The sequence below is a fragment of the Diorhabda carinulata genome, chromosome 3 (assembly GCF_026250575.1).
Source record: "Diorhabda carinulata isolate Delta chromosome 3, icDioCari1.1, whole genome shotgun sequence".
NCBI classification, from domain to species: Eukaryota; Metazoa; Arthropoda; class Insecta; order Coleoptera; family Chrysomelidae; genus Diorhabda; species Diorhabda carinulata.
Window position 1 is genome coordinate 2449419 of NC_079462.1, and position 27991 is coordinate 2477409.

Genomic DNA, 27991 nt, shown 5'->3' on the forward strand with positions numbered 1-27991 from the left:
TCTCTTTTACCAATTTAATTAATTTGAAATTATAGTATCGTTTTCTAGAATCTTCTTTTCTTCCCAGTCTATGGGTGACAACAATATTTCGATAATTTTATTGCGCTTGCGTCGAATTATTAGTAGAAACATGACATACTTATTATCAAATTGCCCTAAAGGGGAAGATAACCGTACATAGTGTGGATTACATGGATATGTTGGCATCAAGATCCTTGGCTTCCTCTAGAAGAAGGTTTTGGTCTTGTACAACAACAGATAACAACATCAGACACCATGTGGTCCATTACACCATACGAGCAATGAACATAGAAGACTTTGAAACCCTCGAACACCCTTCCTACGAGTTGTACTGGTGGTTTTGTGGAACTGTATCAAGATACTCCATCATCCAACTACCACCAAAAGGCATCTATTCGATCTTCAGTTTTTCTATCTTATTGAATAATACATCGGGTGCTAATGACCGAAAGTAATCGTATATACAGAATGTCCTCGACTAGTAGTTTAGAAAAGAATTTCGGTGATACGTACCGTAAGATTTGATACCTTTCTGGCGTTTCCCGATGATCTGGTAAATAAATTCTCTCCAAAACTGCAGTTCGAAATGGAAAACCCATACAACCAACCTTTTCTTTATTTAATCGTGTAGGAATAGTATTTTTTTTAAAACTTTCGACATTTAAATTATATTTTTTTGTTAATCCACAGTATCTGAATTTTATTTTAGGATTTCCTCGATCCTAATTTATTTTTAGAACAACGACATCTCAGATAATACGAACTTCCTTTTTCTCTAATGATAATTGCAAATTGTTGATAACAATTTATCGATTTTTCAAATAAATTCAATTTTTTTTCGTAACATGCAGCAAAAAAAGGACGAACACGAAGAGAGCGTGTTTGTAGACGTAAGTATATTGTTCTCATCAAGTACGTGTACGATATATGAGATTATTGCCACAATTTCTTTTTTCTAACCCTGTATATACTAATTTCCCGAATAGAGACATCTAGTTTCAACAAAATGATGTCCCTCCGCCATTTTTTAAAACCTCTATTGATGCTGGGTTTCCAGACAGATAGAAACAGCCACCAATATACCCAGATTTCAATCTTTTCGACTTCTTGTTATGAAGATTGGTAGTTTTATAGTTGAAACACCGTATAAAAATAGTCATCAACTCTTATTCAACAAAATACTTATCTCTAAATTATGACTACCTGTATACCAAAATATTATATTTAAGAAAAAAACTTATCGAGTCTTAAAAAAATAGTATTTTGTTTGATAATAATGGAAAAAAAATGGAAATACTTTTGTATCTGCCAGGTATAGAACGCCAATTTAGCGTTTTCGACATCTCAGAATCCATTTATCGACTTCCCAGATCTCGGAAATTGATCTTAATAATTGAATTAGTTGACTTCAGACTCGGAATTTTGAACTAAATTTATGAATTGCCAACAATCGTTTATTTCATAAATCCAATTTCAAAAACTCGAACTATAAGTCACCATCCTAATTATTGGCATCTGGTATTTCGATAAATGGATTTTATGACCACGAAAACGCTAAACTAACGTGGTAACATCCTAAACATATACGGAAATATAGCAAAAAATGTTAATAGGGGAATATTATTTCAGGGATTGTTTCTGGAAGGAGCGAGATGGGACAGGAGATTGCGAAGACTGAACGAATCTTTCCCGAAAGTTCTTTTTGATACGATACCTATTATGTGGATGAAACCGGCGGAAATATCGAAATTCGTACCGTCACAATGTTACCAATGTCCCGTTTATAAGACGAGCGCCAGACGAGGCGTTCTATCTACTACAGGACATTCCACGAATTTCGTTATATTCATCACGCTTAATTCCAATTTGCCCGAAAAACATTGGATAAATCGTGGAGTTGCATCGCTGTGTCAACTCGACGACTGATTAATTTATTTATATATTTTTATATTAATGTATGTGGAATATTCAGTTTAGTAATTTTTTTAATCGATTATACGAGACAAGAAAACCGTAAGGCCTAACCAAACTTTTTTGAAACGGACTTAAAACACCTAAAATCGTGTCTTCACTTAATGTTTTTCCAATCCTATTGACTGCGCCAATTATTCGTTTTGTTTAAAGCGATTTTATCGCTACAAAAAGTGATTTTCCGTATATTCTCAATTCGCTATCAGATGTCATCTCAATAATTTACAAATTATTTTCTAACCAAATTTGGCAAATTACAAGGATTGTTTACATCAAATTGTGCAAGAACCATTCTATTTCTGTAATTATTCAAATGATCTTCCTGAATATTGAAATTTGATATTCGGATTCGAATATCAAGTTCTACTGACTGCACCAAGTTTCCACTAAAATATATTTTTTACAATCTTATTGACTGCGCCAATTATATTTTCGCTTAACTGACATTTTACTTTTTCGATTCGTTTTTGTTTCGTAACGGAGAAACGTGTTAAGAAGACGAGTTTCCACTAAAACAATTCTTTAACGATCCTATTGGCTGCGCCAATTATATTTTCGCTCTTTTGATTCTCCAAATGCACAATTTTTTTGTTCATATTTTGAATAAACTTATAAAGTCGACAAGGTTCCACTAAAATATATTTTTCGCGATCCTATTGGCTGCGCCAATTATATTTTCGCTCTTTTGATTTTCTCTTTAGCTCTTTAGCGATTTTACTGACTGCGCCAGTTTATTTCAATGAGGTTAAGAACGATCTTTTTATAACAGAAAGTGAAAATTAACATTACAAAATGAAATTCTATATCAAATTATTTACACTCTAAAGGTTTCAGTTTCAAAAATTCAGGTTTCTAGATAATGATAGAAAAAAAATTCAGTAGCGTTGAATCGGCGACCTTGCAAACCTTCCAATTTCAGTGTTTCCCAATGAATTATTACCAAATTTTTGGTTGGAGTGTTTTCTGAGTACTTCAACGAGTAATAAATGTTTGGTAGATTTTATGGAGAACCCTGTATACGATATTTTATCGGTTTCAGTGTTCTTGACTATATCTCTGTCCTATAATACTGATTTCCAAATTTATTGCTCAGTTTAACTTCGACGTGTTATCAATGAATCAGATAACGAGTGAAATGGAGAAAATAATTTATCAAAAATATTTCCGCCTCAACTGAAAACAATTATTGTTAGTTCAAAACTTAATTTGTGGAATTTTCTTTGTGGGAATATTTTTGAAAAATACCTATACACAATGTCCCAACGAAAATACCCACACTAAAGAACTGAAACTCACCCTTGTATTCTACACAATCATCCCTTAGAAAATTTCAATTGCAAAGAGTCTCAAAATATTTTCACAATGATCTGAAATTTTGATATCAAATTCGACGTATTTCCCCACTTTTTTAGAAACTCACCTCCACCATTTATTTTGGTTTTTCCCGTTTTTAAGCCATAAACAATATTAAATAAACTTCATTAAATGAATTTCTATCGAAATATTTATTTTCTTTTCTGCCGGAAATAAAAATTAAACTTTGCATCATCGCATATCATTTTAATTTTCGAAAAAATTGATAGTTAATTTGACATCTCCCATCTCTAATACAACATTAAATCCCATATACTATTTTTCAGCTCTTACAAACGTTACTCATTTATTTGACATTTCCCATCTCTAATATAAAATTAAAAACCCTTTGGCCATAGATCTCAACGTTATTTCGTAGCTTTTGCACTATACACGTTACTGATATATTTGACATCTCCCATCTCTCATTCATTAAATACCATATACTATTTCGCAGTTCTTAAAACCGTTACTCATTTATCTCTTCCAATATAGATGTTTGACATCTCCCATCTCTAATATAAGATATGGATGATGCAAAAACTAGTAGAAAAAACTATGTACTTTATAAATAAATTAAAAACTACCAATATGGCTTTTTGTAAGCAAAGTAACCAAGGCTACAACATCGAAAAAGCATTTATTCTACACAGGGAATAACTTAGTTTAAATGTAGAATATCATTCACGTGAGTTGATCTAGTTAAAGATGCATATTTGAAAAGGTAAGTTAATAACTTTTTTTTAAATTTTGTTTAATTTGTTGATTATAACAAAAAAATTAATTGATTTAAAAAAAAATATCTAATTACAAGTGGTTTGATAAATTTTAAGATTTTTTTTATAAAAACCAGGTGTTTTTGAAGGTTATGTCATAAATTTACATCTACTATTTTTTTATATACAGTGTGCACTTCAATTATGGAATAAAATTGTATATTTTTCCATAAATACCGGGATAAGTGAACATTTAAATTGTATTACGCACAGTTCAAATATGAATTTGAATGTACAGGATGATTCAAGCAAGTCTGTATTGATTATTTTCATAGTTTTGAGTTCAAATGTACAATTTTCTCTACGTAACTTAACCAAATATTATCCAAAGTACAAGGGGTTTAATGGATTTGAATATTTTTATATGAAAATTAGAGTTTTAAAACTACCCTTCTAAAAATTAGCGCTCACTATTTTATATATACAGTGTGTACTTTAATTACGGAAAAATGTTTATTTTTGAGAGTTATAACAAATACCGGGGTGAGCGAACATTTAAATTGGATTATGTGCAGTTCAAATATGAATTTGAATGTACAGGGTGATTCAAACAAGTGTATATTGATCATTTTCATAGTTTTGAGTTCAAATGTACAATTTTCTCTACGTAACCTAACCAAATATTATCCAAAGTACAAGGGGTTTAATGGATTTGAATATTTTTATATGAAAATTAGAGTTTTAAAACTACCCTTCTAAAAATTAGCGCTCACTATTTTATATATACAGTGTGTACTTTAATTACGGAAAAATGTTTATTTTTGAGAGTTATAACAAATACCGGGGTGAGCGAACATTTAAATTGGATTATGTGCAGTTCAAATATGAATTTGAATGTACAGGGTGATTCAAACAAGTGTATATTGATCATTTTCATAGTTTTGAGTTCAAATGTACAATTTTCTCTACGTAACCTAACCAAATATTATCCAAAGTACAAGGGGTTTAATGGATTTGAATATTTTTATATGAAAATTAGAGTTTTAAAACTACCCTTCTAAAAATGAGCGCTCACTATTTTATATATACAGTGTGTACTTTAATTACGGAAAAATGTTTATTTTTGGGATTTATAACAAATACCGGGGTGAGCGAACATTTAAATTGGATTATGTGCAGTTCAAATATGAATTTGAATGTACAGGGTGATTCAAGCAAGTCTGTATTACTTATTTTTACTATACAAAAATATTATTAATAAGTTCTTGCTATGTTTTTGTATGGATTAGCTTGTGTTGCGATTTCTGCTTTAACAGTTAGGAAAAGACTAAAATAGTACGTGCATAATGGATTATATAAGATTGGAACGAATTGTTGTTTGCAGATGTACCTCCGAGTCCGCTATCTTCTTCAAATATTACTGCTCTTTCATTTTCGGCGCGTATTGATGATTATAGATCGTGTAGTCCTGCCCATTATCGAATATTTAACAACCAGGACATTTTCTTCTTTGTCCTTCGATCAACAGATGCACGAAATGATATTTTTTGTCACATCTCGTACGTTTCTAGTTTGTTAATAGCATCAATGTTCAATTTCCACTTGACGAATCTTAGGTTAAGGTCAAAATCGGACAACTAAACATTCTTCTTAACCTCAAGAGGACTTATTGGGCTTGTTTAAATAAGTATAAAATCTACCAGACAGGAAATAGATTTTTTGTTCAATTCATTTCGCGTAAAAGTGTTTTCTTTTTACATAAAACGGTGTTTTGTTTTAAATTATCGTAATCAGCGCAGGATTTTGTAAAATTTGAAGAAAATAGAAGCAATTCCCGTAATTAGTCAACATCCTTATTGATTCATGTGTATTTTTCACTTAAAAATAAATGCGGCTTATCGGTTTATTTTGGTAGTTGGAATGAGTGATGACGAGCAAGATAAAAATCGATCGGAAGGCTTCAAATACCATTTACGTCGGTGGAAACCGCAAATAAAAAATTATTAAAAGGAAACCGTTACGAATTTAGTGACAAATATTAATAAGTGTTGTGTGGAGGAAGTGTAATTTATTATTCTGTTGAAAGGTAACGAAATTTGTGAACTATTTTCAAAATTACAATCGTTCGTAGTCGGTAAAAAAATTTTACAATAACGATTTTTATTGTTAAAATTTTTTAGCCTTTTATTTTTGTCACAAAGGAAGTTTTACTTTATTTAAATAGATTTCCATGTCTATCGATTTCCATTTCCCAAAAATATTGGCCATAGTAAGCCATAAAGTTTTCAATAACGTATATTTGACCATCTGCTTCAAAAGACATTCAAATTGCTAGACACGGAACTTGTATGACAATTTGTAACAAAAAAAAGTTGCTACTTCCCTTTGTACGTTTTAAAATAAAAATAAAACGGTAGAATCCTGAGTTAAGACGTGTGAATGGACTATAATTTTGGCCTACCAAATTTTTGTATACAAAACTAGCTTCTTTTCGTAACTAGTAGACTAGATTTCAATATTATGGATTGAATACTAGCTTTACTAACTTTTTCTATCGGTTTTTGATGTTTATTTCACTTTTATCAACTTTTTAAAGCAAGTTTTTTTCATAAATCGCTGGAAAATATGATGAAGAATCTCCATGGACATTTTATACACTAAAAAAGTAGCTACTCCGGTTTGTATACGTTTCAATAGAACTAAGACGGTAAAATCTCGAATTGCAGTGTATGAATGGACTATAATTTTGACCTACCAAATTTTTGTATACAAAACTAGCTTCTTTTTGTAACTAGTAGACTAGATTTCACTATTATGGATTGAATACTAGCTTTACTAACTTTTTCTATCGGTTTTTGATGTTTATTTCACTTTTATCGACTTTTTCAAGCGAGTTTTTTTCATAAATCGCTGGAAAATATGATGAAGAATCTCCATGGATATTTTCTACACGATAAAAGTTGCTACTCCGCTTTGTATGCGTTTCAATAGAAGTAGAACGGTAAAATATTGAATTGCAGTGTATGAATGGACTATAATTTTGGCCTACCAAATTTTTGTATACAAAACTAGCTTCTTTTTATAACTAGTAGACTAGATTTCACTATTATGGATTGAATACTAGCTTTACTAACTTTTTCTATCAGTTTTTGATGTTTATTTCACTTTTATCAACTTTTTATAGCAAGTTTTTTTCATAAATCGCTGGAAAATATGATGAAGAATCTCCATGGACATTTTCTACACTAAAAAAGTAGCTACTCCGGTTTGTATACGTTTCAATAGAACTAAGACGGTAAAATCTCGAATTGCAGTGTATGAATGGACTATAATTTTGACCTACCAAATTTTTGTATACAAAACTAGCTTCTTTTTGTAACTAGTAGACTAGATTTCACTATTATGGATTGAATACTAGCTTTACTAACTTTTTCTATCGGTTTTTGATGTTTATTTCACTTTTATCAACTTATTCAAGCAAGATTTTTTTATAAATCGCTGGAAAATATGATGAAGAATCTCCATGGACATTTTCTACACTAAAAAAGTAGCTACTCCGGTTTGTATACGTTTCAATAGAACTAAGACGGTAAAATCTCGAATTGCAGTGTATGAATGGACTATAATTTTGACCTACCAAATTTTTGTATACAAAACTAGCTTCTTTTTGTAACTAGTAGACTAGATTTCACTATTATGGATTGAATACTAGCTTTACTAACTTTTTCTATCGGTTTTTGATGTTTATTTCACTTTTATCGACTTTTTCAAGCGAGTTTTTTTCATAAATCGCTGGAAAATATGATGAAGAATCTCCATGGATATTTTCTACACGATAAAAGTTGCTACTCCGCTTTGTATGCGTTTCAATAGAAGTAGAACGGTAAAATATTGAATTGCAGTGTATGAATGGACTATAATTTTGGCCTACCAAATTTTTGTATACAAAACTAGCTTCTTTTTATAACTAGTAGACTAGATTTCACTATTATGGATTGAATACTAGCTTTACTAACTTTTTCTATCAGTTTTTGATGTTTATTTCACTTTTATCAACTTTTTAAAGCAAGTTTTTTTCATAAATCGCTGGAAAATATGATGAAGAATCTCCATGGACATTTTCTACACTAAAAAAGTAGCTACTCCGGTTTGTATGCGTTTCAATAGAACTAAGACTGTAAAATCTCCAATTGCAGTGTATGAATGGACTATAATTTTGACCTACCAAATTTTTGTATACAAAACTAGCTTCTTTTTGTAACTAGTAGACTAGATTTCACTATTATGGATTGAATACTAGCTTTACTAACTTTTTCTATCGGTTTTTGATGTTTATTTCACTTTTATCGACTTTTTCAAGCGAGTTTTTTTTATAAATCGCTGGAAAATATGATGAAGAATCTCCATGGACATTTTCTACACTAAAAAAGTAGCTACTCCGGTTTGTATGCGTTTCAATAGAACTAAGACGGTAAATTCTCCAATTGCATTGTATGAATGGACTATAATTTTGACCTACCAAATTTTTGTATACAAAACTAGCTTCTTTTCATGACTAGTAGACTAGATTTCACTATTATGGATTGAATACTAGCTTTACTAACTTTTTCTATCGGTTTTTGATGTTTATTTCACTTTTATCAACTTATTCAAGCAAGATTTTTTTATAAATCGCTGGAAAATATGATGAAGAATCTCCATGGATATTTTCTACACGATAAAAGTTGCTACTCCGCTTTGTATGCGTTTCAATAGAAGTAGAACGGTAAAATATTGAATTGCAGTGTATGAATGGACTATAATTTTGACCTACCAAGTTTTTGTATACAAAACTAGCTTCTATGCTTCGTCTTTAAAGACAGAAGTAGGTCGAAACGTATGGATTCTACTTTTTAAAAGAAAATCCAATCAAAATATCTAAAATCAAGACAAATCATCAAAAGAATTTAAACTCCAGTTGATATCTGTTAGGGGGGAAAAGGCAATTCACAGTGAAATTCCCGACTCCTACATCAATATTAACCAGTTGTTAGATTCGGATTTCATCAAAATTTAATCACGAAAATGAAATTTCTCAAAACCTGATAACCCAACTACTGATTATTCGATAACAATTATAAACACAGGATGTTACGTTAACCGAAGACCAGTTTTTATGGAATGATAATATACGAGGGTTATCTGCAAACTTTTCAAAATCAAATTTTATTTTTTTTTTCACATTCAATCAGTATATTCCATCAAACGATGCATTGTAGTGATAGATACTATCGTTATTTTGCATTCTCATGTCAAAGAACATATGACAGATGACACAAAACCAATTAAGACGACGCAGCACACATGACATGACACAGAACCCATTATAAGTGACAAATGACACAGAATATATGAAAAATGGCGTTTGATGTCACAATCACTTCCAATGATCTCTTATTTCCCAAAATTAATGTTTTATTCAACATTAGAATTAGTACATATGTTATAAAAACCCCAGCTGCGTAGCTTGATTTCAAAATTATTTGAATCTGATTAGAAGAAATGATTCCGTCATTTATTTATGACATTGGCATAACCTATTTCTTCTACGAACATTGATGAATTGCACTTATTTTTGTCTCATCCAATAAACTGTTCATTGACTAGAATAATTGAACATAACAGATGACACAGAACACATGATTGATGACATAGATATCACAGAACACATTACAGATGACACCGAGCACATGACATGACAAATGACACAGAATATGTAAAAGAAGACGCTTGATGTCATTATCGTTTTCAATGATCTTTGGTTTGTCGAAAAAATAAAAATTTATTATAATTAATTTTATTTAACATGAAAATAAATACGATGTTATACATTTATGAATTGCACTTATTTTTATAAACATTATCTTTTTTAACATTTTTTAATAGAAAATAAATTGTCTCATCCAATATACTGTTCAAGGACTCGAACAATTGAACATAACAGATGACACAGAACACATGATTGATGACATAGATATCACAGAACACATTACAGATGACACCGAGCAAATGACATGACAAATGACACAGAATATGTGAAAGATGACGTTTGATGCCGCAATTATTTCAACGATCTTTGATTTGTCAAAAAATTTATTATTATATCATTAAAAACAATGATTTAAATGAAAAGTTTTTATCGAAAAACACGGAAAATGTAGGCTTTTTTTCAAAATAAAGTCGACTCATGTAATAAAAATAAAATTCAAATAATTAACAAAAAATATTGTTCGATGTGAAAAACCTTCTGTATTTCCCTTTAAAGATTATTCTCTTTTATCGTTTCAGATTGTGCAAAGGTTCGATTAGATAATTTTTATATAAACTCGGAAGTTTGAATCTGAAAACTGCAATTTCATACTGTAATTAGGAACAATGCGGATCATTTTAATTACACATTTGTTATTTTACGCATTCTATAACGTACGTTGTGGATACGAAGATTACTCTCTGTCATATTTAGATTTAATGGAACACGAAGGTGTTCAAAAAGTCTCCACGAGTTGCCAACATGCTCTAAAGGTGTTATCCGAAAGACTAACAAATCATAACTTCAACGATGACGATCTATGGGCTTTGAAAAGTAAGTACCTTCTTAAAAACCATAAAATATACGTCAAAAATAGAGATTTGGCAACATACATTCTTTCATATCTAAATATTTCGTAGGTTTATTTGCGAACTATGATTCTGTATCAGATAAATCACTTATCAGATGATTTTTATTAGGGTTTCTATTCTGTTTTTTGTATAAATTTCAAATTTAACATTCTAAAAACAAAAATGTTCTCTTTTTTATTAATTATACAATTTTTTTAATTCATAAAAGAAAAAAAACTGATATTTTACTTAATGGCGTAGTAATCTATGATTCTTTCATTTCGTACAGTATCTGATCAGCAAATAACTTGATCCGGATCACTTTCCGAACATTCAGATCATGATCCACTTAATTCGACTGTAGTTTCGTGACTTTTGACGTTGAATATGTTTTAACACAACCGCGAGGCTTTTGAGCAACTTTCAAAATGTCAAAATGAAGTTTCCAAGGACTTCCTTTTCCATTTTTGTAATTCTGAAGTAAAACTTCAGATCATACAGTTACAAGAACTGCGAATCCTTCTATTCTTCTTAGTCAAAGAGGATTTTTTTAGATTCCTATCATCAGTGGACGTGATTCGGATCACTTTCCAAACATTCAGATTCAGATCAATTTGATCACAAAACCACGAGGTTTTGGACAACTTTTAGAATGTCAAACTGAAGTGTCCAATAAGAATGTAGAATGGTCTGTAGTCGTGCTAGATTCTTCTTCTTCTTAGATATATTGTTATCTTCTCGACTATCACACCAAATTCGATTGGATCATGAGAATAATTTCTTATTTTTAATTATTTCTTAGTGATGGATTCTACCCCTAAATTGCCAACTGGTCTACTCATCCATAATTATTACGATTACGGAAATTTCGATGAGTGCATCGAAATAGATTCCAAAAGAGACAATATTATGGGAAAATATTGTCTGGCTAATATGTTCGTCAACAAATCCACCATCGAAGATCCATCAGAATATTTAAAAAATCACGTAAGTTATTTTGAAATAAAAAAGATACTTGAAGCAGTTTACGGTCTTTTAGAACTCATCAGCACATCTCTCTTATTAACAATGTATAAAGAATTTTTTGTTGTATTAAAAGCGCTTCCATCGTTTTTAACAGCTAAAAATTGTGTTTCAACTGACTGCCTGCTAACTGCGATCTAACTTAGCGATTTTCTTCAATTAATTCACTTCCTAGCAGCTTAAGCTTGACATAAGCTTTACTTTTATTGATTCTGCAAAGGAAACCTCAGAAAATTGAAACGAACTCGTTTCTATGACCAATTTTCCATCTTATTCGCCGGATCTTGCACCGTGCGATTTCTACCTCTTTCCTACGTCGAATCTACATTAAAATGTACAAGATTTTAGTCTGTGCTGTGAAGCTGTGAAGGAAAAAATCTTTAGAACAATGGAAGATTCGCACGGAGCGTTGTAGGGTTAAGGGAGAGGGTATATATTGAAGGTGATTATAAATAAATATTCATAATATCAAAATAAAATGTTTCATATTACTAATGGCGTTATTTAATAGCCATAACTCGTATAAACGGAAGGGCAACGGCTACACTGGTTTGTCCACAGACACTTTCCTATTTCCTTTTGAATCTAATATAAACTAAACTAAACACGTAATGGTAGGAGTTCAAGAAAATCCTACAAAATCTGGTGAGTGATGACTGCAATATCCAGCTCGTTAGGGTGCCCGGCAAAAAGACGAACCCACTCGCCAGATTGGGATTGACGAGGTCACCGATGCGCCCATAAATACTTGGGCAAGCCTCATATCTTGCCTAATGACAGCAAGCCAAAGCGTCTGATCGATTTTTCAAAGAGCATCGGCCTTTGGTAACGCCAAGTGTGACACTACGGACCTAACTGAAGTCCTATGTGCTCAACGCTGTCCACAATGCTACTACGAACTAAATAATATCAGGGTACTTCATATTTTGCATATATATCCGAATCAGCAATAATTTATTATCTTAATTATTGATTGGCACATATAAAATTGTTGTTGTTACCAATGAATAACTGGAACAAAGACATTGTGAAAGACCACAAGTTATATTCCATTGATACACAATTCGATAGAGAGACTTTGTACCAAAAATATGTATAAATATTTTTAGGTTTACTTGAAGAATCTTCTATTGAAGATGTACGAAGATAACAGTCATTTGAGGTGGGCTTTTTGCTTACCCAGTAACTGTTCCAATGAAGATGCCTTGAAGGTGATTAACGTCACCGATAAATTGGGTTTCAGTGTCGCTTCTGTCAGTTGTCAAACCGCCAAAGAAGCTTTTCCGCCATTAGATAGAGATGGAATTATAGGAATGTGAGTTTCTAATCAAAATTTTTTATTTATTTTTGCACGTGATTCAATTTAGTAGTTGTTTGACAGCTATGAACGTTTACTGTGAATTTTTGAAAATTTTTATGGTTATTATATCATTATTTTGAAAACGTGATTTGTTCTAATATAGAAATCGCACTGGGTTCTACTCTAAGCGAGTAAGACTGTTTCGTTTATAGACAAAACTATGACGTCGATTTTGTTTTTAGCGAGGAAATTTAGAAAAAATTGCCAAGAATAAAGTTTCGTTTCATCTAGTTAATGTACCTGTTCACCGATTCGAAAATATCTCACAATGACACAAATTAAAATCACAATTGCTCCTCCGTACTCTCTATTAGCAAGATTTAGTCCTCATGGATTATTTCCTATTCCCAAATTTGACAAATGTGGTTATTGGATATTTTCTTTCTCATTATAAATCACTTGAACAGTTATTTTCAAACTTTTCACCATTCTATTCCACTATTTCCGATCTGAGAGTTTTTTCATACTTCAAGTATCAAATTTTGTTTTTCAAATTCTCGTAAACTTTGTTTTCGTAAACAATAAGATTTTATCGAATATTCTCGCATTTTCGAACGCAAAATAATACAAGGCCATTTATATGAAGATAGCTGTTTAATAATGTGAACATAGGGTCTTGTGAAAGAAAGAAGAATGACTTAACCTAATAACTAATTTATAGTCCTAGAAATGGGTCCTTCAATGAAATTATAAAAAAATCAAAGTTGTAGATTTTTCAATTGTACACAAATGTAGTCCCTTCAAGTTTTTCGTTATTATTGGTATTCACAATGTGAGGAAAGCTAGTTGTAAAGGGATGAAAATTATTGCTTCAAAAAGTTGTAAAAAAATTATTACTTCTTAGGCATTTCAAAAAAAGTAAACATTGGTTGAGACTTTCATTTTACCATTGGAAATAAGTTCCCAGAAGTCTCTATCGATCCCATTGATATTAATTAATGATTATTACTGAAGTTTTTACAAAAAATTCTCGAGGAGCTGAATTTTGGTAGAAACTTTGAGTTTACCATTAGAAATAATTGCCTAGAAGTTCATGTGAACCCCATTGAAATAAATTGATGATTTTGGTTGGATTTTTGCTAAAAGTCTTTAGTTTTTCTATATGTAATGGCAATCACTTTCTTAGTCTGGTCAAAATAGAAATTTTGATTACCAAAGTTTTCTGAAAAGGTAAAGAATCTGGGTTTACCATTAGAAATATTTGGCTTATGAAAGTTCTTATGAATCCCATTGATATAAATTAATGATTTTTATTGGATTTTAGCAAAAAGGCTTTAGTTCTTCCTGTATAAACTGGCAATCATCTTCTTTGTTCAGTCAAAATAGGCATTTTGATTAAAAAAAATTCCCGAAGAGCTAAATTTTGGTAGAAACTTTGGGTTTACCATTAGAAATAACTGCCTAGAAGTTCTTGTGGTCCCCATTGATATAAATTAATGGTTTTTATTGGATTTTAGCAAAAAGTCTTTAATTCTTCCTATATAAACTGGCAATCACTTTCTTAGTTCGGTCAAAATAGACACTTCGAGTAACAAAAATTCTCAGGAAACTAAATTTTGATTGAGACTTTTGAGTTTACCATTAGAAATAACTTCCCAGAAGTCCCTGTCGACCCCATTGATATAAATCAATGATTTTGATTGGATTTTAGCAAAAAACTTGAAGTTTTAATTAACCAAATGGATTAAAAACTAAATTTTATAATTTTATTTTCTTATAATCTCAATAAAATAATTTTTTAAGCACTATAGAAATATTTTTTCAAATAAAACTCAATTTTTTGGAATTTTTAAACTTTAATTTTCATCCCTTAACCGCCAGCTACCCTAATTTCGTAAATATCAGCAATAACGAAAAACTTAAAAGGCAATTTTTATACAAAAAGTGAAAATATGTACAGTTTTTTTTTTCATAATTTAGTTAAAACACTTCTTATTAAATTTTTACTTCCTTATTCGAGGAGAAATAACAAAAAATTTTAAAAAAATCCATTTGAAACACATCAAAATAAATTATATCAAAACTTCAAGAACATGCCTAAAATAACAATTTTCTTCGATCAATTTCGACTTTCAAAATAATTTTTATTTATTTCAGCACAGTTTTTGGTATAATTTTTGTTTTGGTAGCAATTTCCACGGCAATAGATTTGTATTACTTATACAAACCGCAAGGTAATAATTTTATTTCCATTAAAATGACTCAAGATAATGTTTTTGTCTATCTCAAAATATAATTTATCGATCGCACCTCGTATAGTATCTCAAACTTTGTTAGGTGATACATAAACAATGTTTTTTTAGCATTAATAAGTTTTAATCACCCTGGTATATAGATATTTTGAAATAGATGCAGTTAAATTAATTGAAAAAATTAATTTAATTGCATCTATTAAAAAAAAAATTTTTATCATATCAATACATCGATATAAATTTTATTTTAGATAAACGTGTCTTCACTAATTCATAAAAGCCTTATTTATATCTAATAATCATTAAATTAGCTACGAGGGCAGGTCGATTTATAATTAAAAAATGTCCGTTTTGTTTTACGTCAATTTTTAGGTTATGGCAGTTCGAAAAAAACAAAAAAACGTGACATAATGAAAGAACCGCTAGTAGAACCAATGGATGATTCATCTGAACATCGAGACGTCGATTTAAACACTGAAATTTTGAAACAACCCCATAAATATAATAACAATTTAACCGAAAATCAAAATGGCGACGTGGCAACGAAAATTATAAAACGATCTGGTAACTGATAATTTTTGTTTATCAAAACGTTTTTATTTAAGTTTTTTTTTCTTTATTTATCACTAGTATTTACATTCTACTAACACGAGTCTCACCACTACATTATACAAATATAAAAACTAAGAACAATAATATGGACACGTTCAAAATGCAGCAAAAACAATGATACACTACCCAACAAAATCACATTATTATCAGACGCTTGAATAACTATAGGCAGAGGTCAAATACTTCAACTTACACACAGTTATCTTCGTAGTACGGTCAAAATAGGTATTTTGAATAGGAACAATTTGCAATGAGCTAAATTTTGGGTTTATTGTTTGAAATGAGTTCCCAGAAATCCTTGTGGGCCCCGTTGATGTTATTTGATGATTTTGATGCGATTTTAGCAAAAAGTCTTTAGTTCTTCATATATAAATTGGCAATCATCTTCTTTGTCCTGTCAAAATGACCATTTTGATTAACAAAAATTCCTAGGGAACTAAATTTTGGTTGAGACTTTGAGTTTACAATTAGAAATAAGTTCCCAGAAGTCCCTGTCGATACTATTGAAATTAATCAATGATTTTGACTGAAGTTTTTACAAAATTTTTTTAGTTCTTCTCAGTAAACTGGCAATCATCTTCTTTGTTCGGTCAAAATAGAAATTTTGATTAAAAAAAATTCCCGAGGAGCTAAATTTTGGTAGAAACTTAGAGTTTACCATTAGAAATAATTGCCTAGAAGTTCTTATGGACCCCATTGATATAAATTAATGATTTTGATTGGCTTTTAGCAAAAAGTCTTTAGTTTTTCTATATGAACTGGCAATCACTTTCTTAGTCTGGTCAAAATAGACATTTTGATTACCAAAGTTTTCTGAAAAGGTAAAGAATCTGGGTTTACCATTAGAAATAGTTGGCTTGAAGTCCTTATGAACCCCATTAATATAAATTAATGATTTTGATTGGATTTTAGCAAAAAGTTTTTAGTTCTTCCTATATAAACTGGCAATCACTTTCTTAGTCCGGTCAAAATGGACTTTTTGATTACTAAAACTTTTCGAAGAGCTAAATTTTGGTAGAAACTTTGAGTTTGCCATTAGAAATAATTGCCTAGAAGTTCTTGTGGACCCCACTTAAATAAATTAATAACTTTAAATGGATTTTTTCACTTCTTCCAATGTAAATTGGCAATCATCTTTCAAATCCGACAAAATATACATTTCAAATAATAAAAATTCCTAAAAAATAGAAGTGTGGAGGTGACTTAGTGCTCAAAATTAACTTAAGGCTTGTTCTTCTTCCAGTTTCTTGTCTACTTCTTCTCTTAGTCTTCCTTCTATTATGTTAATGTATATTTTGTTATGCATATTGGTCTGTAGTTTTCGCAACTTGTTTATTCCCCTTTCTAGTGGATTATAACAATCAAATTCTCCTCTCATTCTTGTAGTATTATTTCTAACCTTCATCATCTCCCATATCCACATCTTCCCTTCTTCTCCCAGGTAACCTAACCATTTCTGGATATTTATCTTATCCGTTCCTATCGTTTTGTCGATTTTTTTTCCTCTTTGACATTTGTATTTTCTCTTTCTTCATCTTCTGCCATGATGTATGTTTGGTCTGCTTCTTCCTGGAATTTCTTCTACTAAAAGGAATTCGACGCATTTAATATTTTTCTAAAGTTTTGTATACTATATCTTCAATTCCTTTACCTCCTCTTTTTATTTTATGTTGATCCCAAAAATATTAAAAAATAAACAAAGTATACGAGGTTATAACTAAAATTTCATTTCTTCTTTTTTATTTCTAGTTATAAATCGAAAACGTAATCACATTATACAATACAACTCTTCTTCTTACTCCTTTCAAACCGACACATTCACATCTACAGAATGTTTATCGTTTCGGTTACTATTCGAACTGTGACGTCATTTTTTTTAGATGTGAACCCAATTTTTTTGGCTTTTTCCCTTTACTCCAACAGTAAATTTTTGTTTCGAGGACCAAATCGTCCTTCGGATTTATTTTGCTTAAATGGATTGAGAGTTTTAAGCATGTTGTGGATTTTATTAACACATCTATGGACATTTTATCGAATTGCACCAGTTTTGAACTGTAATTACATGGACAGTGTAAGTAATATTTATAAATGCAATTGACAATTTCATCGTTAAAACTATTAATAATTCAAAAATAAAAAACAAATTGTGTTCCAAAATTATTTACGATAACGGAACAGTGATTTTTAAGAGGTTGGCAACATTTATAATGTCAATTTCCGGCATTTTTTTTATGTCATGTGTCAATATTTTACATATGTATTACATAATTAGTTTTAATACTCGAATAAATGAAACTATTTCCATTTTTGCACAGATATTAATAAAAATAGAATTCAGAGTATTAATTAAAAGTTTTTACGTCGAAAAAAACCGAAGATGAGTTACGTAAATATTATACTGAAAGCGCTCTGTTCCCTGAAAAGATTTTTACGCAATTTTCAAGGGGCTGATATGAAATTTTTATAAAAAGCAAATGAAATTTGATTCAAAATGTGAAATGATTAGGTTAGGTTGCCTACCTCACAGCGACAACTTCTTCAAATCGCTTAAAATGAAATATACCACGGCTTCGTTATAGTTATTTCGATAAAAAATAATTTTTAAACAAATTCGGTTCCGATTTAAGACCCCAACGAAATGGGTTACATACCCATCAAGTATATTTACCATACTTCAATAAGGGTTTGATTGTTGTTGGTATTGATTGCTGAACCCTTCTGGTTGACTGTAAAGTCGCACACCACAACACAGGAGACGTGATGTTCCTTATGGTAACAAAAGTAGCTGAAATTTGTCTGTAATTTCGTAGTTGCCTTTGGATGTATGGCAATAATGTCTTGAACTCAATCTATTCTGTAAAATATCATTTTTTGGGAAACATGAAATGATAAGAGGTCACTTCGAACAAGCGAAAAGATTCAAATCAGCTGTTCAACGGATCTTACCGTTTTTATAGCATCTCTAGTTATTGAACAGGCTTCTGGGATCATAGGGGTGGTTATGTGCACTGCCTCTCAACTTTTCTTTCCCCTTTTTCATCTCTAGACTGCTTACGAGAGCAGTGAATGTTAAGAATTGAACAGTTTCCTGTAATGCAAAGTAATGTGCTCCTCCAGGTCTCTGTATGACTATTGAGGATGGCTCTCCTTTCCCTTTTTCCACCTCTACTCTGCCGGCAAGATAAATGAGTGTTAAGGGTGGAATGGTTTCTTGTAGTACTGAGAAATATGCCCCTCCAGGTCTCCAGAGACATTATAGGAAGCATTTCTATAGTTTTCTTGCTCCACCAGGTCATCAAATGCAGTTGGATTTCCAATTGAGCCATTGTAGAAAGAAAAACGAACTTTCTGCATCGTATGTGGTTATGTTCACAATTATATGAATGAAGCATTTGAATGGATTGGAATGCGATGATGTTGTCAACGCATTTAACACTTCTTACAACCTTTGATGGTTCCTGCGCCCACTTTAGCCTCTATTATTTTCCCTAGACTGGATTAACGACGTTTCGAAGCGTGTTTACCTTCTCATATGTATATTGATCACTCGAGGAACTTCCAAGAACTGGAGCTTGGCATCTGGGAATTCAGAAGGAGGCTGAACGTCCTGAATGAGTAGTAATTTTAGTTGTCACCAAATTGTGAGTCAGAGTTTGAAGACCTGGTTGGTTTGTGTGTTGTGGTCGTCACCAGAGGAATGAAATCGTGAAATTTTCGGAATTATAATTACGTTGATTTGCTGCATATTGAAATTGGTGTAGTGAAACTCGTCGAGGTTGGAATAAATAACGAAAATTCCAGAATTTTGCGCAAATTGTTTTAGATATAGCGCAGATTCTTCTCAGTTTTTCTATCTATTCAAACAGCAAACGTTTGTTTACCATACAAAATCGTCCTTCGGGTTTATCTTGCTTAGATGGACTTAGAGTTTTGAGCACTTTATGGATAATATCTCTACATTTACTCGTGCTGTACGTTTGGCAACCGAATTTGAATCCCTACGACGTGGTTAGCGTAAGTTTACAAAAATTATTTACATTGTTATTGATTCCCGAACATATTTACGTATAAAGGAAAAACGCCCGCCAATTTCGATTTAAAAACAACTGAAACATGAAAAAAAAACGCAAACTTTGAAGATTCCTCAAAACTTTCCTGCAGCCTCCTTCAGTTTTTCAAGCTACGAGTTTCGTAGTAAAATCATAATCAAGTTCTTCCTCAAGCGATGAAGTAACTAAATGTTCTAAAGGATCTAATGGACTGTACATGGAGCTGCTACGTTACGTCTGGGATCATCATTTCTTTGGTTCCAACCGTTAACGAAGTGATGACGCCTAAATTCGGTCAAGATCCTCTTCTGGAACATCTGGAAACCCTTCGGGTGAAGCTAGCTGGGCAACAAATAATATTCCATTTAATTTTGATGTTTCAGCAACCATTACATGGAACCAGTATCGTTTTTGGCGGGCTTTTCCTTTGTTTTTGGGTCTCTACGTTCGATATTATATTCTTTTCTATTTTTCCATATCTTCTTGTGTCTTTACTGTCTTTTTTTTTGTAGTATATTCGTCAAATCAACAGCACGATTTTTATCGGCGGTTCATTAGGCTGTGATACATTTTTATTAGTAGGAGGAACCCTGGTGGCATATTTATATTTTAAAAAGGATGAAAAAAACTTATCCTCTGTTAAAGGAATTCTCAAACACTACCTCCATCGGTATATACGGTAAGAAATAAAGGTTTTAATACATTTGTTTTTCAATTGACACCTGTATAATTTGATTTAATTTGTAATAATTTCTCCCAAGTCTAATGGTTGATTTTTGCCATGTTCCACTTCCGTAATCTTCGATCCGCGTATTTAATTTTCCATTCGACTTCAGAAATTACCGTTCCGGTTCTGAAATTTCCGATCTGTTTCCAGAATTTCCTGTTCTACTTCCGTAATTTTCGTTCCACTCCTAAAATTTTCGATCCATTTCATTAATTCTCCATTCCACATCAGATATTACCGCTCCGCTTTCAAAATTTCCGTTCCACTTCGAAAATTTCCTGTTACTCTTCGGTAATTTTCGTACCACTCCAGAAATTTACGTTTCATTTATAAAATTTCCCATCTGCCCCCAGAATTTCTGTTCCGCTCCCGAAATGTCCTGTTTCACTTCTGTAATTTTCGTCCCACTTTACTTTACGATCAATGTTAACTGGAAGGATGAAAATATCGAGTGAAACAACTCAAATATCGACCTTTAAGTAGAACGATGCAAATATTAAGTGGAAGGATGCAAATGTTAAGTAGAACAATGCAAATGTTAAGTAGAACGATGCAAATGTTAAGTAGAACGATGCAAATATTGATCTTTAAGTAGAACGATGCAAATATTAAGTGGAGGGATGTAAATATTAAGTAGAAGGATTCTAATGTTAAGTAGAACAATGCAAATGTTAAGTAGAACGATGCAAATATTGACCTTTAACTAGAACGATGCAAATATTAAGTGGAGGGATGTAAATATTAAGTAGAAGGATGCTAATGTTAAGTAGAACAATGCAAATGTTAAGTAGAACGATGCAAATATTGACTTTTAACTAGAACGATGCAAATATTAAGTGGAGGGATGTAAATATTAAGTAGAAGGATGCAAATGTTAAGTAGAACGATGCAAATATTGACCTTTAACTAGAACGATGCAAATATTAAGTGGAGGGATGTAAATATTAAGTAGAAGGATGCTAATGTTAAGTAGAACAATGCAAATGTTAAGTAGAACGATGCAAATATTGACTTTTAACTAGAACGATGCAAATATTAAGTGGAGGGATGTAAATATTAAGTAGAAGGATGCAAATGTTAAGTAGAACGATGCAAATATTGACCTTTAACTAGAACGATGCAAATATTAACTGGAGGGATGTAAATATTAAGTGGAAGGATGCAAATGTTAAGTAGAACGATGCAAATATTGACCTTTAACTAGAACGATGCAAATATTAAGTGGAGGGATGTAAATATTAAGTAGAAGGATGCTAATGTTAAGTAGAACAATGCAAATGTTAAGTAGAACGATGCAAATATTGACCTTTAACTAGAACGATGCAAATATTAAGTGGAGGGATGTAAATATTAAGTAGAAGGATGCAAATGTTAAGTAGAACGATGCAAATATTGACCTTTAACTAGAACGATGCAAATATTAACTGGAGGGATGTAAATATTAAGTGGAAGGATGCAAATGTTAAGTAGAACAATGCAAATATTGACCTTTAACTAGAACGATGCAAATATTAAGTGGAGGGATGTAAATATTAAGTAGAAGGATGCTAATGTTAAGTAGAACAATGCAAATGTTAAGTAGAACGATGCAAATATTGACTTTTAACTAGAACGATGCAAATATTAAGTGGAGGGATGTAAATATTAAGTAGAAGGATGCAAATGTTAAGTAGAACGATGCAAATATTGACCTTTAACTAGAACGATGCAAATATTAAGTGGAGGGATGTAAATATTAAGTAGAAGGATGCTAATGTTAAGTAGAACAATGCAAATGTTAAGTAGAACGATGCAAATATTAACTGGAGGGATGTAAATATTAAGTGGAAGGATGCAAATGTTAAGTAGAACGATGCAATTATTGACCTTTAACTAGAACGATGCAAATATTAAGTGGAGGGATGTAAATATTAAGTAGAAGGATGCTAATGTTAAGTAGAACAATGCAAATGTTAAGTAGAACGATGCAAATATTGACCTTTAAGTAGAACGTTGCAAATATTAAGAAGGACTAGGCAATCTTAAAGTGGAAGGATGCAAATATTGAACTTAAGTGTAACTAAGCAATCTTTAAGTAGAACGATGCGTAAATTAAGTTGAAAGGTTCATATGTTAAGTGGAAAGATGCAAATCCTAAATTTTAAGTGGAACGATGTAAATATTGAGTGAAACGCATCTTTGGACATGATTATGAAGCCCGTCGACTTTTTATAACGAATAATTTCTTTTTTTTTTTGTCAGTTTAACGCCAGCTCTATTAGGCGTGATCCTATTCACCATAACAACATTTAAATACATTGATTCAGGACCGAATTGGGTAGATGGTACTACGGAGATGAGGGAGTCGTGTAAACAATATTGGTGGTCGGCTTTGTTGTATATCCAAAATCAATTGAACGTCGATTCAATGGTAAAACCAACTAAAAAAAATTTAATAATTTATTTTTTTTTTACTTTTTGAATTCGTTTTTAGTGCATCCGTCATTCTTGGTACATAAACGTCGATATGCAACTGTATTTACTGTCGCCCATTATTTTGGGGATATTGAAGAAAAATGCGAAAATGGGCATTTTCGCTATAACAATAGCAGCTTCACTTTCGATGTGGGTTTATTATAAAAGGGAAATGGATAACGAGATGAGCGGAGCGCATTCTAAGTGAGTAGATATACTTTTTTACATATATTCTTACTATCTATAATTATTTTTTCACTGCGCGCCGAGCACTGCAAACATTAAGTGGAATAGAGCAAACATGGACCGGAGTAGTGCAAGCTTAGAGTGGTAGAGTGCAAACATGGCCTGGAATAGTGCAAGTATGGAGTGGTAGAGGGCAAACTTGGAGTGGTATAGTGCAAACACATGAAGTGGTATAGTTACTATAAAAAAATGAGTTCAATATGGCTTGATCTTACTATTACTAGTACCATTTGATGAACTTCGATGATTTATGACTCGATTTAGCTCTGCATGGTTCCAATCTCCCAATTACTACCACCATTTGGTGGATTTTGTTTTCATGACTGAATCCAAGTTCAATATGGCTTGCTCTTCCCATAACTATTACCATTTGTATGGTATTTGGATGTTTATGACTCAATTGAGCTCTATATGGTTCAAATCTACCCAATACTACCCATATTTGGTAGATTTTGTTAAATTTGTGACCAAATTCGAGTTCAATATGTCTTGTTCTTCCTATAACTGCTACCATTTGGTATATTTAGATAATTTACGACCCAATTTAGCTCTGTATGGTTCAAATCTTCCCATTACTACCACTATTTGGTGGATTTTGTTGATTTTATGATCAAATTCGAGTTCGATATGGCTTGTTCTTTCCAAAATTACTACCAATTTGTGAATTTGGATGATTTATAGTTTTAATGTAACCCTGTATGGTTCAAATATACCCATTACTACCATCATTTGGTGTATTTTGTTGGGTTTTAATGATTATAATTAGATATTTTGGATTCACTGGTTTGAAACACTCTAATATTGGGTTTGTTCCTCTGCAGAGTTTGGATTGGGATGCTTTTGAATGGGTTTATTTTCATATGCGTGTACAGAGTGCAAACATTAAGTGGAATAGTGAAAACATTGAGTGGAACACTGCAAAAATTTAGTGGAAAACTGCAAACATTAAATGGAACAGTGCAAACATTGAGTGGAACAGTGAAAACATTAAGTGGAACAGTACAAAAATTGAGGGGAACAGTGTAAACGTTGAGCGGAATGCTGCTATATGTAGAACCAAAAAAAATTCTACAAATATTTTAATTGCTCGAATTCTGACGTAAGATCAACGTCATACACGAAATGCAACTGTATTAGGATGAAAATCCTAAAAATGTCCTTAATAATTAATCATTTATTATAAATTTAAATTTTAGGGATCCTTTTGCTATGTTCGATACAGATTACTATAAAACCGAAACGAGGGCAGCTCCTTGGTTGATGGGTACAATTTTAGGTTACTTTTTAACCAAAAAAGAATACGCGAATTATAAAATATCGAAGGTACTTTTTTTTCTAACGGCAATAAACCAAGTTTTAATCACCTATTTACTTTTAGAAATATCTAATACCGCTTTGGGTCTCGAGTTTGACTCTAATGGTTCTCGTTGTGATCGCTAGTCAACCGACGTTACGAAATAACGACAGTTACTTATACGAAAGTGCTTTATACATGGCCATCTCTAGACCGTTATTTGCTCTGGGCGTTGTTTGGGTGATATGGGCGTGCGCGACAAACAACGGAGGTAAATGTCCATTTTTTTCCCCTTACAATCCTTGAATTTCTATCGAAGGTTTGTTCATGGTAGCCGCACTGGAACTGCACTGAACTGGACCAGTGCAGGCCAGTTCATAAGTTTGTTCTTGTTAACCGCACTGGAACTGTACTGAACTGGACCGGTGCATAGATTTGTTCTTGTTAGCTGCATTGGAACTGTACTGAACTGGACCGGTGCAGGCCAGTTCATAAGTTTGTTCTTGTTAGTCGCACTGGAACTGTACTGAACTGGACCGGTGCATAGGTTTGTTCTTGTTAGCTGCACTGGAACTGGACCAGCGCAGGCCAGTTCGTGAGTTGATTGTTCTATTTGAGGTTATTTGATGTGATTCATGCCTTGTAGTATTAACAATAATGGAAAACGATTTAGTCTTGCACTGCACTGGCTGAACTGACTTTAGGTCCAGTGCAAGTAATACAGTGAACTGGGAGAACTAGTTCTCTTGCACTGCTACTAGGAACAGCGACACTAGCGCTGGTTCTGCTACAAAGAACGTTTTAGTGTACATTAGTTCTGCCAGTGGAGCTATGTTAAACTGTTGGAAGACAATTGGTTTATTCTTCTCCAATTACCCCAATAGAATCGTTTAAACATAAAAAAGAACGAGGTGAAAACGTTTCGAGTCTATAACAGCGTTGCCGGTTTGAATTATTAATATTATCATAATTTTCAGGTCTGATAAATAATTTTCTGTCGCTGCCTGTTTTTAATTTACTCAATAAATTTATATACAGCGTGTACCTGTTACATTTGATGGTTCTGAATCACGTTCTGTTCGCTATGAGGACGCCTAAATATTTTAGCACCTTCGAATTGGTAAGTAACGAAAAAAAAAAGTAAATAATATCGAAAGGTATATTCACGATTTTTTCCGAAATAGGATTAAGCTTGGCAACCTAGCGGTACCGAAACCGTTTTAATTAAATTTTTTTTAAATAGTACTACTACTAATTGTGTGGCCTTGAGTTCTATTTTATCGAGATTCACATTTACACGAAATTATGTTGCAGAAAAATCAATAAAAAAATGGTTTTTCTCTTTAAATTGATAATATATTTTGATAGAACTGATAGTAGATTTTTTTATCAATAAATTGATCACTATTAATGATTTATGACCAATTAAAAGTTCATTAAGTCTCGTTCTACCAATTTCTTACCATTTGATGATTTATGACTCAATTTAGCTCTATTTGGCTCAAATATACTCATTACTACCAGTTTTTAGTAGATTTGAATGGTGTATGACTGAATTTAGTTCAACATGGCTCAGACCTCCCCTTTACTAGCATTATTTGGTGGATTTTGTTTAATTTATGACCAAATTCAAGTTCAATATGGCTCTTTCTTCCCATTCCTACCCCCACTTGATGATTTATGACTCAACTAACTTTATTTGGCTCAAATTTCCCCTTTCCTACCACTGTGTAGTGGATTGGATGATTTATAACTCAATTTTTTTCCTTTCCTACTATCATTTGATGCTTTGTGACTCAATTAACTTTATTGAACTCAATTTTTCAATTTTCTACCATTATTTGTCGAATCCGATGATTTATGACTCAATTTAGCTCTTTATGGCTCAAATGTTTGCCTTTCCTACCCCCATTTCATGATTTATAACTCAATTATCAACTTTATTTTCTTTTCTACCTCAAATTCTACCACTATTTGTTGCATCTTGAAGATTTATAACTCAATTTAGCTCTTTATGACCTAATTCAAGTTCAATATGGCTTTCTTCCCAATCCTACCACTATTTGATGATTTTTGACTCTATTTTGTTCTATATGGCTCAAATGTACTCATTACTACCAGTTTTTAGTAGGTTTTGTCAATATGGCTTGGTCTTCCCATTATTCCTACCATTTGATGATTTATAACTCAATTTAGCTCTAAACGGCTCAACGCTTCCCATTACTACTACTTCATAGTAGATTGGATATTTTTAAATATTGAATTGTGTAATATCTTGACTAAATAAATAATAAATAAATAAAAATTTTGTGGCCTCAATTTCTGTTTTATCAAGATTCACATTTACATAAAATATTTTTTCGGGAAAATTAATAAAAAATGGGATTTCTCTTTTATTTGTTGATATATTTTAATGGAGCTGAAAATAGATTTTTTTATCTATAAAATGAACAGTATTAATTTAATTTATATCTTTCAGGCTTATTCATATTGTGGTTTAGTGTTACTAACCTTTGCAGTATCAATATTTTGGGTACTGATATTCGAAATTCCGATGATGGCGTTGGAAAAAACTATTCTACCATAAAATTCGGTCAATGTTATCTGGTAGATTTGATGATTAATTTCGAAAAAAAAAAATAGGGAAAAATATGCTTCTTACAAACATTAAGTCACATAACCTCCAGAGTTAATATTAATTAGAAATGAGAAACAAATTTTAAAATTGTATTTAAACCATTAATTTTTATAAGATTTTATCCTGTTTGTTGAATGATTATGTTTGTGTATAATTTTTTATTGTTATTCACATTTTGTGAACTATACTGAAATAAATAAATTTTATTCCTCAACTTTTTTATTCTTCCTGGAAAAGTTACATCATAATAAATAGACCAAATGGGAGGTTAAAAAGAAAATGAATTCAAAGGAATGGAAGAAGATAATGAGGAATAGGAGACATAATTACAAGAGGGACCGGCACCCTCATGCAAAACTTGAAAAGGTAATGAGAAGGAAAATCCAAAAGAAAAAGAAAAAAAGCAAAATTTCAACATATTTTCTGGATTATTAGCTTTCACACATACTTTATATTCACTCCATATGTCATAAAATTTACTCAATTAGGTTTCATATAGCTTGATCTTCCTATTACTTCAACAATTTGGTGGGTTTTGATGATTTATGACTCAGATTAGCTCTTTGTGTACCGAATATTTCCATTACTTCTACTATTTGGTGTATTAAGAAGATTTATGACTGAATTTTGCTCTATAAGGCTCAAATTTACTCATTACTTCCACTATTTGGTAGATATATGACCAAATTCTATTTC

General features: G+C 31.6%; 2 protein-coding genes across 3 annotated transcripts in view; both read left to right on the top strand.

The window, feature by feature from the left end:
- Positions 1–3935, top strand: part of LOC130891990 (dynein axonemal heavy chain 3) — a 115259-nt gene extending 111324 nt beyond the window's left edge. The window contains exon 56 of the mRNA XM_057797151.1: positions 1651–3935. Coding sequence (XP_057653134.1) covers positions 1651–1947 — 297 coding nt within the window. The 3' untranslated portion in view covers positions 1948–3935. The remainder of the gene's footprint in view (positions 1–1650) is intronic.
- LOC130891994 (nose resistant to fluoxetine protein 6-like) lies at positions 3683–27509 on the top strand. Of its 2 annotated transcripts, none has more exons than XM_057797158.1 (14): positions 3683–4069; positions 10389–10683; positions 11503–11687; positions 12833–13038; positions 15181–15257; positions 15648–15839; positions 19711–19901; positions 20449–20615; positions 22905–23073; positions 23137–23321; positions 24560–24686; positions 24742–24928; positions 25635–25777; positions 27137–27509. In XM_057797158.1, exons 2-14 carry the CDS (start codon positions 10476–10478, stop codon positions 27242–27244), a joined length of 2145 nt encoding a protein of 714 aa, XP_057653141.1. In that variant the 5' UTR covers positions 3683–4069; positions 10389–10475; the 3' UTR covers positions 27245–27509. The 2 variants fall into 2 exon arrangements, with proteins under 2 accessions (XP_057653141.1, XP_057653140.1); XM_057797157.1 differs by lacking the exon at positions 19711–19901 and adding an exon at positions 17768–17958 and having other exon boundaries at positions 3924–4069.
- Positions 27510–27991: the final 482 nt, after the last annotated feature.